Source organism: Aythya ferina, assembly GCF_964211825.1.
Source record: "Aythya ferina genome assembly, chromosome: 1".
Lineage (NCBI taxonomy): Eukaryota > Metazoa > Chordata > Aves > Anseriformes > Anatidae > Aythya > Aythya ferina.
Window position 1 is genome coordinate 282,651 of NC_140296.1, and position 15,235 is coordinate 297,885.

Genomic DNA, 15,235 nt, shown 5'->3' on the forward strand with positions numbered 1-15,235 from the left:
GCTGGGGGCATCTGGAACCTGGGCAGAGTAACAGTGCAGGGGGCTTGGAGACCTCGGGAGGCCTCTGGTCCAACCACCTGCATGGGTTGCTGTGGGGTCAGACCAGGCTGCTCATGGCTTTATCCAGCAGCATCTTGAAAACCTGCGCAGATGGAGGCTGCTCAGCCTCGCTGGGCAACCTGCTCCAGTCCTGGACGGTCCTCGTGGGAAAGCCTTTCCCAAGATCCAGCCTGAAACTCACAGAAATGCCTCTGTCTGTGGGCTCTCCAGCCTGCAGCACTGTGCAGAGCCTGGCTCCGGCTCCTCAGTAACCTCCCTGTAGGAGCCATCAGGTTGCTGCTAGGTTGGAAGCTTCTCTCCTGAAGGCTGAGCAAGCCTCAGTCTCTCCTTGCTCCCTCCTCACAGGGCAAGTGCTCACAGCATCACAGAATGACAGAATGGTTGAGGTTGGCAGGGACCTCTGAAGGTCATCTGGCCCAACCCCTGCTGAAGCAGAGCCACCTAGAGCAGGCTGCCCAGGACCATTTCAAGGCAGCTTGTGAAGATCTCTGAGGCAGGAGATGCCACAGGCCTGGGTTTCATCACCTCCTCAGCAGAGAAGTGCTTCCTGATGTTTAGACAGGTTCAGCTCATGACCACCCCCCTGCCCTCCCCCCTGAACTTGGGGTGGTTTGTTGAGGTCTTTCATTTGCTGGGGGCCCAAAACTCACAGCAGTGTCCAGATGTGGTTTAACAAGTGGAGAGGGGGCTGATCCCCCCCCAGCCTCTCGTCTGTGCCCCCATACACACGGGCTGGGTGCTGCCAGGCTCTCCTTGCTGCCAGGGTGTCCTGCAGCTCCACGTCCTGCCCACAAAGACCCCCAGGACATTTTCCCCAGGACATTTTCCCCAGCTGGGCAGTCCTGGCCAGTGCTGTTGCAGGGCCATGTCCTTCCTGAAGTAGGGCTTGGACTAGTCTCTACCGCACATCATGCCGTTCCTGTTGGCCCTTTCCTCCTGCCTGCTCAAGGCTCTTGGGGTGGATTCTTGCCCTGGTGATGGTTTTCCCAGCCCGGTGTCACCCTGGTGCAGTTTCCCCAGCCCGGTGTCACCCATAACCTTCACGAGTGGGCACTCTGCCTGCACTGGGCCATTGCTGGAGACGTTTGGCAGGAGAGGGCCCAGGGCTGAGTCGATGGCGCTGCCGTGTGGGGCAGCACGGGTGGTGGGGACAACGGCAGGGCGGCGGTGGTGGCGGTGGCGGTGCTGTGCTGGTGGCGCGGTGGGAATGCCGCCCAGCCGGTTCCTCTGCGGAGGCCTGGGCAGCCCCAGGCCTGGGCCGTGGCGCAGAGGTGTTGGTGGGGATCGGCCCCAGCAGCACCCATGGCACTGGGGCAGCAGCCCACGCACTGAACCACCCCGCGCCCGCCCGCTCCTCGCCATCGGCCGGCACCTGCAGCGCCAGGTCCCGGGGCTGGGGACTCTCCCGGCCCCACCGGCGAGGACCTGGCCGTGCCTGCATGGCTCCGCCGCAGAGGTGAGCGGCAGCGGCGCGGAGGCGCTGGGGGGCGGTGGCAGCGGGGGGGGAGCAGCGGGGTCACCGCGGCGCTCCCGGCGCTGCTGCGCCCCGCGGAGGGCCGGGGCAGGAGGGCGGCAGGGGGGGGGCAGGTGGGCGCCGCGCCCCCCAGCACGGCGGGGCTGCGCGACCCCCCCCCGCGGCCAGCAGCAGGCTCCGGCCCCGGGGCGGGGGGCGCGCACCCCCTCTTCGGCGGCGCCCCCGCTCGGGGCTGCTGTCGGGGCGGGATGCGGTTGCCGTGGCGACAGCCGGGTACCCCCGGGATGCGGGGGGGGGGCGCGCCCGGAGCCCCCCCACTGCAGAGCCACAGCCCGGGCGCGACCATTCGTGGCGGGGGAGGCGGGGGGGGGCGTTCCCGCGGGTCTTCCCACGGCGGCGCGTGGGGACCCCCCTCGCGGACCCCGCGTGGCGCCGGCGCGCCGCACAGCGCCCACGGCCCGCCGCCCGCCCCGGGGGGGGGGGTCCCGGGGGGGATCCCCACGCGAGGCCGCGGTGCCGGGCGCCCCCCCCCCCCCGCAGTGGTGCGGGCCGCTCCGGCAGATGCGGCTGCGGACCGTGCCCAGCCCTGGCGCAGTCCCTGCCGCGCGGGGCCGAGCCGAGCCGAGCCGAGCCGCGGCGATGCGCCCTGCCGCCCGCCCGGCACCGGCTGCCCGCGGCGGGGGCTGAGCCGAGCCGAGCCGAGCCGGGCTTGAAGGTGACAGCGGGGCCGAGGGGCGGGGCGGGGGGGGGCAGGACGCGGCTGGCACGGGTGGGGCCGGGACGGCGCTGGCACGGGTGGGGACGGGGGGCGGCCTGCGAGGGGATGCGGGGCGGCGCCGCCACGCGTGGGGGGGGGGGGGCGAGCGCGGCAGGGGGTGAGGAGAGATCCCGGGGGGGGGGGGCACGGGGTGAGGGGGGTGGGGGGGTGGGGGGCAGGGCCGGGCCCGCGCCATCCCGGTGCCGGTGCCCCCCGTGCCCCCCCCGGGGCGGGGCGGGCGGGCGGTGACGTCGCGGTGCCGGGCCCGCACAATGGCCGTCGGGGCGGGGCCGCGCCGGGGCCTGCAGCCGTGGGGCCGCCGCAGCGCCGTGAGCGGGGACGGGGCGGGGGGGGGGGGGGGGCGGGCGGCGCCGTGGGGGGGGGGCGCGCGTGGGGGGCCCCGCGGGGCGGACGCGGAGCCTCGGAGCGGGGCGGGGGCAGCGCAGAGGGTGCGTGCCGGGACCCCCCCCCCGCGTGGGGTCGGGCACCCGTGGGGCGGGGGGGGCGGCGCTGTCCTTGGTGGGGCGCGAAGGCGCCGGGCGTGGGCCCAGGGCCCCGGTCCCGGAGCGGCTGGGAGGGGGCGGCCCGTGGGGCTCCGTGGGGCGGGCGGGCGGGGGGGTGCTCTGCGTGGGGGGCAGCGCTCGGTGGAGGGGGGGAGCCCGCTGCCCCCCCCCGGCACCGCGCTGTGGGGCTCGGCCGTGGGGCGCTGTGCCTGGGGTGGGGGGGGGGGGCGGCCCTGCTCGCCCTTGCCTGCCCCATGGTGTGTGGGGCGAGGGCTGCGGCCGCCCCCGAGCCCTGCGGGGTGAGCGCACGCTGCGTGCCCAGCCCACGGGGCCGGTGTGGGGCTGGGGGCGGCGTGGGGCTGCTGACCCCCTGACCACCCCCGCCTCCAGGCTGAGCGCCGCGGGGCCGCGGGAACGCCGCCATGGCGAAGCGGGAGGCCAGCGCCAGCCCGGTGGTGCGGCAGATTGACAAACAGTTCCTGGTGTGCAGCATCTGCCTCGACCGCTACCGCAACCCCAAGGTGCTGCCCTGCCTGCACACCTTCTGCGAGAGGTGAGGCCCTGCCCCACGGTGCCCCTCCACACCCCACCGCGGGGTTGGCGCTCCCCACTGCAGTCGTGCCGTGTCCCCTCTGTGCCCCACTGCACCCACAAGGTGCTGCGCCGCATGCCATGGCATCCCTGCTGCATCCCTGTTGTGCCCCACTGCATCGCTGCTGCGTCTTGGTGCATCCCCGCTGCATCCCTGCTGTGCCCTGCTGACCCCAAACCACATCCCCACTGCACCCCCCTTTATCCCCATTGTGTGTTGCTGCGTCCCTGCTGCACCTTGTTGCGCACCCATTTCACCCACACTGCATCCCCGCTGCATCCCCTCTGTCCTGCTGCCCCCAAACCCCACCCCCACAGCATCCCTGTTGTGCCCACTGCATCCCTGCTGCGTCCCTCACAGCATGCCCACTGCTCCCTGCTGTGCCCTGATGCTTCCCCCCTGCAGCACACTGCATTACCCACGGCACTCACCGTGTGCTGCGCTGCATCTCCTGAAGCACTTTCCCTCCCAAACCTCCTGACAGAGCTGAACCGGGGTCCCACTGCACCCCCAGTGCCTGCTCTGGATGTCCAGACCCTGATGGGCCCCCTGCATCCCAATGCTCCCCACTGCAGCACCCCCGCCTGCTGCCGGGGCCCCACTGCATCCCCGCTGTGCCCCCACTGCATCCAGCTGTGTCTGTGCTGCACCCCGAGCCCCACTGCACCCCCTTGCCGTACCCCATCCGTCTGTACTGGCCGCTTCCCCCACTGCACCTCCTGCAGGTTGGCTGGGTCACTGCGCCCCGTAGCGTTCGTGCTGCATGCATGTACCTGCAGCGCCCTCACTGCACCCGCGCTGTGCCCAGCTGCATCCCCTGCACCCCCCTCCCGCGGCTCCCGCAGGAGCGGAGCTGGGGCTGCTCTGTCCCGCTGCATCCCCGCTGCCCCCAAGCTGCACGGCACTACGTTCCCACTGCCCCCTGCCGCATCCATGCTGCCTTCAGGCTGCATCCCCACCATGCCCCCGTGGCATCCGCGCTGTGCCCCGCTGCACTGCCCGCTGCACCCCTGCAGTGCACTGCTGCCTCCAGGCTGTGCAGCACCCCGTGCCCCTGCACCCTCACTGCTCTGCACTGCAGCTCCCCATGCACTGCCCACGCCACCCCATGCCCCCAGGATGCCTGCCCCCCATCAGCCAGGGGGGAGCAGAGCCCCACTGCACGTTTTGAATGCAAGATGGGGTGAAAGCCCCCCACCTGGAGGCGGGGGCCACGCTGCCTCCAGAGTTCTCATCCCGTGGGCAGTGGGGTTGTTTCTGCCCCACAATGCGGGGTCTGGCTGGAGGGGGGGGGCTGCGGCATGGCTGGGGGCTCTGTACTGATGTCTGCTCTTTCTGTGCCCTCCAGGCCCCTGCCAGCACCTGGCGCTTCCCTGTCCCTGTCCTCATGGTCCCATCCCACCCCATCTCTGTCTGTCTGTGGGTCTGGCCCCATGTCGGGGTCCAGTGGCCAGCTCTCCATTGGCACTGCAGTGCTGTGCCCCCCTCATCCCCAGTTGTCCTGCTGTCTGTCTGATACCCCAGCCCTCTCCCCATGCACCCTGATGCACCGTGGCATAGCTCCTGTGTCCATCCTTCTGGCTCGTGTCTGTCTGTTCCCCCAACCCCTTCCTCTGCCCCTGTCCTGTGCACCCTGAGGCACTGCGGTGCAGCTCCCCATCTGCCTGTCCTGCTGTCTGCCCTTCCAGTCCCTTCTTCTCTTCATACCTTATGCTCCCCAGTGCATGCTGGCACAGCCCCCATCCCTCCGTCTGTCCCCAGCCCCATCCCTGCCTTCTGCCCTGTGTGCTTCCGTGCACCATGGCACAGCCCCACGTCCGTCCACCTGTCCCCCTGGCCTCTGTCTGTCTGCCCAGCCCCATCCCGCTGCCCCACACACTGCCCCGCGCCTGCGTGGTGGTGGCCCTGACCCTCTCGTTGTCCCCGTTCTGCCCCAGGTGTCTCCAGAACTATATCCCGCCCCAGAGCCTGACCCTCTCCTGCCCCGTCTGCCGCCAGACCTCCATCCTGCCCGAGCGGGGCGTCGCGGCCCTGCAGAACAACTTCTTCATCACCAACCTGATGGAGGTGCTGCAGCGCGACCCTGACAGCCGTGGCCCCCACCCTGGCCAGGGGCTGGACCCCGTCAGCGCCGTCACCGGCCAGCCCCTCTCCTGCCCCAACCACGAGGGCAAGGTGGGTCGCGGGGTGGGGGGGCAGGGGGTGCCGGTGATGGGGGGCCCTGAGTGCCGGTGCCGCAGGTGATGGAGTTTTACTGCGAGTCCTGCGAGACAGCCATGTGCCACGAGTGCACGGAAGGGGAGCACCGGGAGCACGTCACGGTGCCGCTACGCGACGTGGTGGAGCAGCACAAGGCGGCCCTGCAGCAGCAGCTGGAGGCCATCAGGGGCAGGTAGGGGGGTACTGGGGGGGGGCATGGCGGGGGGAGTGGGGCCCCGGGGTCCCCGGCCGCGTACCTGTGCCCAGCCCCGGCTCTGCAGGCTCCCGCAGCTGGCAGCCGCCATTGGGCTGGTGTCAGAAATAAGCCAGCAGCTGGTGGAGCGCAAGAACGAGGCCGTGTCCGAGATCGGCAGCACCTTCGAGGAGCTGGAGAAGGCTCTGCAGCAGCGTAAGGGCTTGCTGGTGCGGGACCTGGAGGCCATCTGCGGGGCCAAGCAGAAGGTAGCGCTGCCTGCCCCTGCCGTGCTCCCCCGAGCCGCCACTGTCACGGCACGGCACCTGCAGGGACGTGGCCGCCGGTGACCCTGCCGTGTCCCCAGGTGCTGCAGGCACAGCTGGACGCGCTGCGCCAGGGCCAGGAGAACATCCTCAGCAGCTGCGCCTTCACCGAGCAGGCGCTGCACCACGGCACGGCGCCCGAGGTGCTGCTGGTGAAGAAACAGATGAGCGAGCGGCTGAGCGAGCTGGCCAGCCAGGAGTTCCCTGAGCACCCGCACGAGAACGACCAGCTGGACTACGTGGTGGAGACCGACGGCGTCCGCAAGTCCATCCTCAACCTGGGCGTGCTCATCACCACCAGCGCCACGGCGCACAAGACGGTGGCCACCGGCGAGGGGCTGCGGCACGCAGTGGTGGGACAGCCCGCCTCGCTCAGCGTCACCACCAAGGACAAGGACGGGGAGCTGGTGCGCAGCGGCAGCGCCAGCCTGCGCTTCCAGGTGACGGGGCCGGACGGCAGCGTGGCTGAGAGCGAGGTGCTGGACAACAAGAACGGCACCTACGAGCTGCTGTACACACCGCGTGCCGAGGGCGACTTCATGCTCTCCATCCTGCTCTACGGGCAGCCCATCCGCGGCAGCCCCTTCCGCGTCCGCGCCGTCAAGGCCTGCGACGTGCCCCCCTCCCCGGACGACGTCAAGCGCCGCGTGAAGTCTCCCAGCAGCGGACACATCCGGCAGAAGGCCGTCCGGCGCCCCTCCAGCATGTACAGCAGCGGCAAGAAGAAGGAGAACCCCATCGAGGACGAGCTCATCTTCCGTGTCGGTGAGCCGTGGTGGCGGCGGGGCCGCGGGAGGCGCGGGGGGCGCCGCTGACGGCTGCGTGTCCCCCCCACAGGGAGCCGCGGCCGGGAGAAGGGCGAGTTCACCAACCTGCAGGGCATCTCCACCTCCAGTGCCGGCCGCATCGTGGTGGCCGACAGCAATAACCAGTGCGTGCAGGTAGGAGCTAGTGGCGCTGCCGCGGCCCCCGGCCCCCGCCCTGGCTGAGCCCCCCCCGGCTCCCCAGGTGTTCTCCAACGAGGGGCAGTTCCGGCTGCGCTTCGGCGTGCGGGGCCGCTCCCCGGGCCAGCTGCAGCGCCCCACCGGCGTCACCGTGGACATGAACGGGGACATAATCATCGCCGACTACGACAACCGCTGGGTCAGCATCTTCTCCCCCGAGGGCAAGTTCAAGGTGAGGGGGGGGCCGGGGCGGGGGGGCAGCGATTCGGGGCCCCCTCTGACGTCTCTGCCTGCCGCAGACGAAGATCGGGGCCGGGCGGCTGATGGGCCCCAAGGGCGTTGCTGTGGACCGCAACGGGCACATCATCGTGGTGGACAACAAGGCCTGCTGCGTCTTCATCTTCCAGTCCAACGGCAAGCTGGTCACCAAGTTTGGGAGCCGCGGCACGGCCGAGCGGCAGTTTGCAGGTACACTCGATGGTAATACACCGATGGGCAAGTTCCCTCTTCCTTACTGCATGCCTTTGGCTGCCCGCTGGCTCGGGGCCGGGCCGGGTGAGTACTGCATGCCTTCCCTGTGCCGGCGGGAGCCGACCCAGCGGCACCGCGGCACCTGGGGCTGGGGCCGGGGTTGGTGTGGGCTCTGGGCTCGGGTGGTGGGGCTGGTGCTGGGCCCGGGTTCTAGGTTCCAGTGCAGGGTCTTCTTCTGGGTCTTGGCGCTGGTGGGGGTGGCTGGGCTCCGGGTTCCAGTTCTAGGACCTGGGTTCTGGAGGTGGTGCGGGTGCTAGGCCTTGGTTCTAGGGCCTGGTTTGGGGTTCTGTTTCTGATGCTGGGGCTGGGCTTGGGTTCTAGGTTCCGGTTCTGGGTCCTGGATCTGGGCTCTGGCTCTGGGTCCTGGCCATGGTCTCTGGTTCTGCCCCGGCGGCCGGGGCACTGGGTCCCCCCTCAGCTCTGGGCTCCCCTGGGACCCTCTGTAGCCACCCCAGGGCCATGCACTGCCTGCACTAACGCCTTTGCAATGGCCTCATGGCTGCCTGTACACACTAACCCCACTAATCTGTGCTGGCGCTGGTGCTGGCACGGCGCCGGGGCATCCCCGTTCCCATGGGCAGGACCCCTGTGCTGGGCGCCCGGTGTCCTCATCCCCACCTGGGCTCAGCGCTGCTCCCCCAGGGCCCCACTTCGTGGCGGTCAACAACAAGAACGAGATCGTGGTGACGGATTTCCACAACCACTCCGTGAAGGTGAGCCTGGCATCGGCGGGCAGTGCCAGCGGCGCGCCCAGCGCCGTGCCCGTCCCGCTGTGCCACCGGCCCCGTGCCAGCAGCCACTGACACCCTCATCCCCAGGTGTACAACGCGGACGGTGAGTTCCTCTTCAAGTTCGGGTCGCACGGGGAGGGGAACGGGCAGTTCAACGCCCCCACGGGGGTGGCTGTCGACGCCAATGGCAACATCATCGTGGCCGACTGGGGCAACAGCCGCATCCAGGTGGGAGCGCGGCCCCAGCGCGGGGTCCTGCCTGCGGGGGGCTGGGACAGCCCCATCCCTGCCCCACAGCCCATTGCCAGCAGGGGGTCCTGAGCAGAGAGCGGGGTTTGTGGCCCTGAACAGTGACTTAACACAGGGTAGATCGGGGAGCAGAGCAGGGATGGGGTGTGCACCCACACGGGGGGGTCACTGGGGTGGTGACAAGCTCTGTGCATCCATGGGGACTGCTGGGACATCTGGGGCATGAATGGTGAGTGTGCCCATGGTGGCTACAGGGGCTTGGAAGGGTGTGTGCCCACGGGGACCACTGGGGTGCGGGTAGGGACCTCATGCCCATGGGAAGCTGCAGGACAGAGATGGATCCTCGTGCCCATGGGAGCCCTCATGGTGGGGATGGGACCCTGGGGCTGCTGGGCAGGGCTTGGACAGCCAGGGCAGGGCCAGGTCCCCGTGTCTCTGGGACCTCAGGGGCAGGGATGGGTGCACGGGAGGGCGCAGGGCCGGGGTCACAGCGTGCTCTGCCACCACCTGCAGGTCTTTGACAGCTCAGGCTCCTTCCTCTCCTACATCAACACGGCGGCCGACCCGCTGTACGGGCCGCAGGGGCTGGCGCTCACCTCGGATGGACACGTGGTGGTGGCCGACTCGGGCAACCACTGCTTCAAGGCCTATCGCTACCTGCAGTAGGGGCGGCGGGGACCCGGGGGGCAACGGTGCTCACCCCACGCGGGAGCCCCCACCGCCCGCGCTGCCCCTCTTGTGCACTTTATCCCCACGCCAGGGCGGCCGGGCCCAGAGCAGGGGCAAGGACGGGCATGGCTGGCGTGGGGCGGGGGTGGCCGCGTTCCCCCCACGGCAGCGCCCGCGGGGCTCCCTGAGGTGCACGGGGTGAGGGGGCCGTGGGGCGGGCATGGGGTGGCCTTGCAGCCCCCCGCAGCCCCCTGCTGCCGCCACGCGCCCGGCTGCGCTCGCACGCTCTGTATGTACAAAATAAAGTATTCTGAGGGTACCGTCGCCCCCGGAACGTGTCACCGGCTGCGGCCCCCCCATGCCGCGGGGGTCGGGGCCAGCGTCCCACGGGATGGGACAGGACCGGGAGCTCTGCCGGGATGGGTGCGCCCCGGGGACCCCGGGACTGGGGGGTGGTGGTGGGGTTGGCAGTACCGGGGGTCCCTCGGGAGCTGCGGGGTCCGTGCCCCCCGCCCATCCCCCGCCTCTTTGCCCCCCCCCCCGCCGTGCCCCGGGCTGCCCGGCACAGGTCGGGCTGCCGGCTCCTGCCCGCGGGGCCGTGCCAGAGCAAACAGAGCCGGGTCAGGCGCTTCCCAGCACGGGGGCAGCTGATGGGAAGGGGCTGGCCCGGGGCCAGAGCCACGCACCTGCGGGGGGGCCCGGCCCGGCCCTGCCCTGCCCCGAGCGGAGGCTGCCCCGGTCCCCACCGCGCCGCGCCCCCCCCGTGTACCCCCCCCCGGGTTGCGGTTTTCTTCCCCCCTTTTTCCTCCCCTTCCCCCTGACCCCCCTCGACCCGGTGTGCCTGCCCCGGCCCCCCCGGCCGAAGGTTGCGCGGGGCGGTCCGTGTTGAGCAACGGGGCAGGGAGGTTGTGCAAGGCCCCCCCTGTATATAGGGCCGGCGGCGGCGGTGGCGGGGGCCGCGCACACCATGGGGGTCCCCGCCGCTGCCCTCTGCCTGGCCGCCGCCCTGGCCCTGGGGTGCGCCCGACCCCTGTGAGTGGGGGGCGGCGGGGGGCGGGCGGGGGCAGGGCTGTGGGGCCGGGGGGATTGCGCGGGGCGGGGGGCTGCGGGACCGCTTGGGAGGGGTGCGGGGCCGCCCCCGTCCCCAGGACCCACCTGCCTGTCCCCAGGACCCACCGCAAACCCGATGCGCCTGGAGGAGGGCACCCCCACGGGGCCGAGCCCCTCGGCAACGACACTGGTGAGAGCCCGTGGGGCATTGGGGGGGGGCGCAGAGGTGCGTGTGGGGTCACACAGGCAAGGGGTGGGGGGGTGCGGGGTGGGGTCCAGGCACAGGGTGCCATGGGGCACGCCAGGAGCTCTGGGGCAGGAGGCAGCACCCAGGGGTCCGTGCCAACCACCTGCCTTCCCCCCACCACCCCCAGACCTGTCCCAGCTCTGCGGGGACAAGGGTGGCTTTGACGCCGCGGCGCTGACCGAGAACGGCACCATGCTCTTCTTCAGAGGTGGGGCTGGGGCGTGTGGGGCTGGGGCACGGGAGGAAAACGTGGTCTGGGGGGGTTGGGGCTGGCATCAGGAGTGTGGTTACGGGCTGTGGGGGAAATGGAATCTGGGGAGGTGGGGGAATAGGAGGGGTGTGGGTGCTGGGGCAGTGGGTCTGGCACTGGGAGCTCTGGAGGGGAAGTGTCCAGGGGAAACGGGGGGAGCTGGGGTCTGTGGGAGCAGATCACGGTGGGGACCGGAGGATACAGGGGATGTGGATAAATGAGGGGTGGAGGTGGGGCCCTGGGAGAAAATGGGGGTGGGTGTGCTCCCATGCCAAGGCTGGGCTAGGAGCAGGGCTTTGGGGTGGTGTGGGGGGGCAGCGCCAGGACCCATGCCAGCTGCTGTGGGGCAAGCGCGGTGCCCCTGCACAGGCACGGAGGTCTGGGAGACCTCACCGCGGGGACCCCTGCCCCACGGCCACCCCCTGGCTGCGTCCTGGCTGGAGCTGGAGGGCCCCGTGGACGCGGCGCTGCGCATCCATCGCCGCGAGCACCCTGAGGAGCACCAGAGCCTCTACCTCTTCCAGGCATGGCTGCGGGCTGGTCATCCCGGGCTGGGGGGCTTGGGCTGGGGGGCCTCCCGGGGTCCTGCTCCCTGGGGCCAGGAGGATTAACCCTGTGCTGATCCCTTGGGGTTGGCCCGTGGGTGGGTGGTGCTGGCAGGGACAGTCCTGGGGTCCCATCCCACAGTTTGGGTGCTGGGATCTTCTCTGGGACCAGCCCTGTGAGGCAGGCTGGGGACACGGCTGAGACCGGTGGGTCTCAGGCTGTGGGGCACGTTGCAGGGCGAGCAGGTCTGGGCCTACGCTGGGGGGCAGCTGCGCCCTGGCTTCCCCCGGCGCATTGGGGACGAGTTCCCGGGGGTCCCCGGGGGCCTGGACGCCGCTGTGGAGTGTCATCCCGAGGAGTGTGGCGGGGAGACCATCCTCTTCTTCAAGGGTGAGCGGGGCCCGGCTGGGAGGTGGTGGCGGGGGGGCACTGTGGGGTGGGGGTGGCTGGGGGTGGCTCAGGTGCTGGGGGCTGTGCTGAGCCGGACGAGCCGTGCCGCTCCTGTGCGCAGGGGACAAGGTGTTCTCCTTCGACCTGGCGTCGCGGATGACAAAGCAGCACACGTGGCCGGGGCTCGGGCCCTGCGATGCGGCGCTGCGCTGGCTGGAGCGCTACTACTGTCTGCAGGGGACCCAATTCCAGCGCTTCGACCCCGTCACTGGCGAGGTGCCCCCCGGGTACCCCCGTGACCTACGCGACTACTTCATACCCTGCCCAGGACGAGGTGAGGGCCCCTTCTGGGACCGTCCCAGGGTCCCACGTCCTGGGAACCCGTGCCCTGGGCACCATCCCGTGGTCCCATGCTGATGACCTGCACTCTGGGGACTCGTCCTGGGGACCCGCACCCTTATGACCTACCCTTGCGATGTGCACCCTGGGGACCCCTCCCCTCCTGCAGGGCCCTGACCCTGGGTGCCTGGGCTCCAGGACTATGGTGGCCAAGGGACCCCAAGATACCCCCCTGCAGCAGGCTCCCTGCTGGCTGTCCTGGGGTACCCCCGTCTCCATCCTTTTCCCTGTTCCTGCTGCCACTGCTGCCACTGCCCTACAGGCCATGGTCATGGGAACGCCTCGTGGGGGGATGCCGGTGACCGCTGCAGCAGGTTGCCTTTCCAGGCCGTCATCTCCGATGACACCGGCCGCATCTACGCCTTCCGCGGTGAGGGGTGCTGACGGGGGCCATGGGTCGGCTGAGCCTGCAGCAATGCTGGGGTTGCAGGGCCGTGCTGTGGGGTGGAGGGCCGTGATCCTGGATGCTCCATGGGGCCACGGGTTGTGGGCTTGGCTGTGCCGTGGGGCTGTGGGATTGGGGAGGTGTGGGCTGTGGGAGAGAGGGTTGTGGTCCTGTCTGCACCGTGGGGCTGTGGGGCAAGGGGAAGGGGGCTGTGGGCCATTGTCTGCGGGGCAGGGGCAGGGCTGTGGGGCAGGGCCGTGGCTGACGCATCCTGCAGGCGGGCTGATGTTCCGGCTGGACTCGTGGCGGGACGGGTGGCACGCCTGGCCCCAGGGACACAGCTGGCCAGGGCTGCAGGGCGACGTGGATGCTGCCTTCGCCTGGGATGGACGCACGTACCTGATTCAGGTGGGACCCCCTCCCCATGCACGGGGCTGCTCAGGGACGTCACGCCTGGCATGGGGGCTGCTGAAGGGATGTTGCTGCTGGCACCAGGGCAGGGGGAGGCAGTGGCACAGTGCCCCCCATGACTGCACTTCTCCCAGCCCCACCCGGCATCTCCAGCCCGTCCTAAGCTGGCCCCAGCCGGGGGTCTCCATATGGCCCTCCCCATCCCTGATGTCCCTGCCTGCCCCATCCCTGTCCCGTGCCCCATCCCTGTCCCCACAGACATTTGTGACCATCCACGTGCCCGTCCCTCACCTTCACCACTCTCTGCAGGGCTCCCAGGTCTCCATCTACCTCTCGGGCCAGGGCCACCGCCAGGTGGAGGGGTACCCGAAGGCTCTGCAGGATGAGCTGGGTGTCCCCGTTGCAGACGCTGCCTTCACCTGCCCTGGCTCCGCAGAGCTCTACGTCATCGCAGGTGGGTGTGCTGGCACCGTGCTGGGGCCAAGTGTGGGTGCAGGGCAGCACCGGGGGTCCCCGGGCTGGGCACCACAGCACCGGGTGACAGTGGCTGTGCCGACAGGGGACCGCATGCGGCGCGTGGACCTGACACAGACGCCGCGACACGCGGGCGAGCTGCTGCAACTGCCCCACGACGGTGTGGACGGTGCCATGTGCACTGCTGATGGCATCTTCCTCTTCCGCGGGGACAGATACTACCAGTACCGCAGCTTGGACGAGCTGCTGGGGGCACGCCAGCCTGCCCCCCACAAGAGCATTGCTGTCGACCTCTTCCACTGCCCGCAGTGACCGCGGCCCCTCCTGCTGCCCCAGGATGCAATAAAAGCCAGGGAGCCCCCAAGGCCCTGCTCTGATCTGTCCTGGGGTGTTGCGATGGGGGAGGAGTGGGGGGATCAGCACAAGTGTGATGTGTCTTTTTCCCCATCCCATTGCCAGTCAATCCCCATCCCTCTGTGGATAACCTTGTGGGGTACCCCGCAGGGGCTGGGGGCTACTCCCCACGGGCCGGGACACCCCCAGAGGCAGTGGGGTCCCCAGTGGGGTGCCCTGGGGGGCTGCAGAGGAGTCCCAGAGGATGTGGGGGGCAGCCCATGGCTGTGTCGGGATGTGCCGTGCCACACTGCTCTGTGCTGTGCTGCACCACCCAGTTGTGTGCTGTGCTGACTGGTGTCAGGCTGTGCTCGCCCTGCCCTGCAGTGCTGGGTCAGACCAGAACGCACCGTACCGTACCCATACAGGTACCACAGCCGTACCACGCCGTGCTGCACCTATCTGCTGGAGGGACAACCCAGCAGGGCATAAGGAATCCAGGAGGTTCCTGGAGTGTGTTAGTGATAACTTCCTTCTCCAGGCAATAGAGAAGCCAATGAGGAGAGGTGCTCCACTGGAGCTCATCCGCACCAACAAGGAGGGGCATGTTGGGAATGGGAAGATCAAAGTCAGCCCTGGCTGCAGTGACCAGGAGATGGGGGCTTTCAAGATCCTCAGGGCAACGGGGAGGGTGCACTGCATGTTCACAACCCTGAACTTCAGGAGAACAGACTTTGGCCTCTTCAAGGACCTGCTCAGAAGAGCCCTGTGGGATATGGCCCTGGAGAGGAGTGGACCCCAGGAAAGCTGTTTAGTATTCAAGGATCACCTTCTTCAGGCCCAAGAGCAGCCCATTCCAAGCTGGAAATTAGAGGCGGTCAGCCTCACCTTGATCCTGGGGAAGGTGCTGGAGCCACTCATCCTGGAACCATTTCTAGGCACACGAAGGGCAAGAACATCATCAGGAGCAGTCAGCATGGGTTCACCAAGGGAAACTCATGCTTGACCAACTTGAGAAGCTTCTATGATGAAGTGACTGGCCTGACAGATAAGGGGAATGTAGTGGATATAGTCTGCCTAGACTTCAGTTAAGCGTTTGACGCTGTGCTCCATAAGATCCTCACAGACAAGCTGGTGACGTATGGGCTGGATGGGCAGACAGTGAGGTAGATAGAAAACAGGCTGAATGACAGGACACAGAGTGTAATGGTCAGTGGTGCAGCCTAGTTGGAGGCCAGTAATGAGTCCTGGGGGTCAATACCATGTCCAGTCCTGTTTAATATCTTCATTAATGGTCTGGGTGATGGGGCAGAGTGTAACCTCAGCAAGGCTGCAGATGGCACAAAACTGAGAGGAGGGGCGGATACACCAGGGGGTTGTGCTGCCCTCCAGAGGGACCTGGACTGGCTGGAGGAATGGGATGACAGAAACGTCGTGGAGTTCACCAAGAAGTGCAAAGTCCTGCCCCTGGGGAGGAACAAGTCCAGGCACCAGGACATGCTGGGAGCTCCCAAGGTGGAAT

General features: G+C 69.1%; 2 protein-coding genes across 3 annotated transcripts; both read left to right on the plus strand.

Moving 5' to 3' along the window:
- Positions 1-2,093: 2,093 nt before the first annotated feature.
- On the plus strand, positions 2,094-9,547 carry TRIM3 (tripartite motif containing 3). 2 transcript variants are annotated; one of them, XM_084512259.1, is made up of 12 exons: positions 2,094-2,249; positions 3,185-3,347; positions 5,324-5,561; positions 5,627-5,778; positions 5,867-6,047; positions 6,146-6,869; positions 6,942-7,045; positions 7,113-7,280; positions 7,348-7,528; positions 8,222-8,292; positions 8,398-8,538; positions 9,073-9,547. In XM_084512259.1, exons 2-12 carry the CDS (start codon positions 3,217-3,219, stop codon positions 9,223-9,225), a joined length of 2,244 nt encoding a protein of 747 aa, XP_084368385.1. In that variant the 5' UTR covers positions 2,094-2,249; positions 3,185-3,216; the 3' UTR covers positions 9,226-9,547. The 2 variants fall into 2 exon arrangements, with proteins under 2 accessions (XP_084368385.1, XP_084368386.1); XM_084512260.1 differs by having other exon boundaries at positions 7,348-7,516.
- Positions 9,548-10,133: 586 nt separating this feature from the next.
- On the plus strand, positions 10,134-13,744 carry HPX (hemopexin). The gene is made up of 10 exons (XM_084493378.1): positions 10,134-10,260; positions 10,398-10,468; positions 10,653-10,733; positions 11,145-11,299; positions 11,558-11,711; positions 11,833-12,045; positions 12,373-12,480; positions 12,773-12,903; positions 13,216-13,360; positions 13,466-13,744. Exons 1-10 carry the CDS (start codon positions 10,196-10,198, stop codon positions 13,690-13,692), a joined length of 1,350 nt encoding a protein of 449 aa, XP_084349504.1. The 5' UTR covers positions 10,134-10,195; the 3' UTR covers positions 13,693-13,744.
- The last annotated feature ends 1,491 nt before the right edge of the window (positions 13,745-15,235 follow it).

What these genes read in the sequence shown, in the direction of transcription:
- HPX (XM_084493378.1), top strand. Translation starts at nt 10,196, where the DNA reads ATGGGGGTCCCCGCCGCTGCCCTCTGCCTGGCCGCCGCCCTGGCCCTG. An exon ending in CTGGGGTGCGCCCGACCCCT is followed by an intron (nt 10,261 to 10,397) that starts GTGAGTGGGGGG and finishes GCCTGTCCCCAG; the next exon opens with GACCCACCGCAAACCCGATG. An exon ending in GACCATCCTCTTCTTCAAGG is followed by an intron (nt 11,712 to 11,832) that starts GTGAGCGGGGCC and finishes TCCTGTGCGCAG; the next exon opens with GGGACAAGGTGTTCTCCTTC.
- TRIM3 (XM_084512259.1), top strand. Translation starts at nt 3,217, where the DNA reads ATGGCGAAGCGGGAGGCCAGCGCCAGCCCGGTGGTGCGGCAGATTGAC. An exon ending in CGAGCTCATCTTCCGTGTCG is followed by an intron (nt 6,870 to 6,941) that starts GTGAGCCGTGGT and finishes TCCCCCCCACAG; the next exon opens with GGAGCCGCGGCCGGGAGAAG. An exon ending in TCCACAACCACTCCGTGAAG is followed by an intron (nt 8,293 to 8,397) that starts GTGAGCCTGGCA and finishes CCTCATCCCCAG; the next exon opens with GTGTACAACGCGGACGGTGA.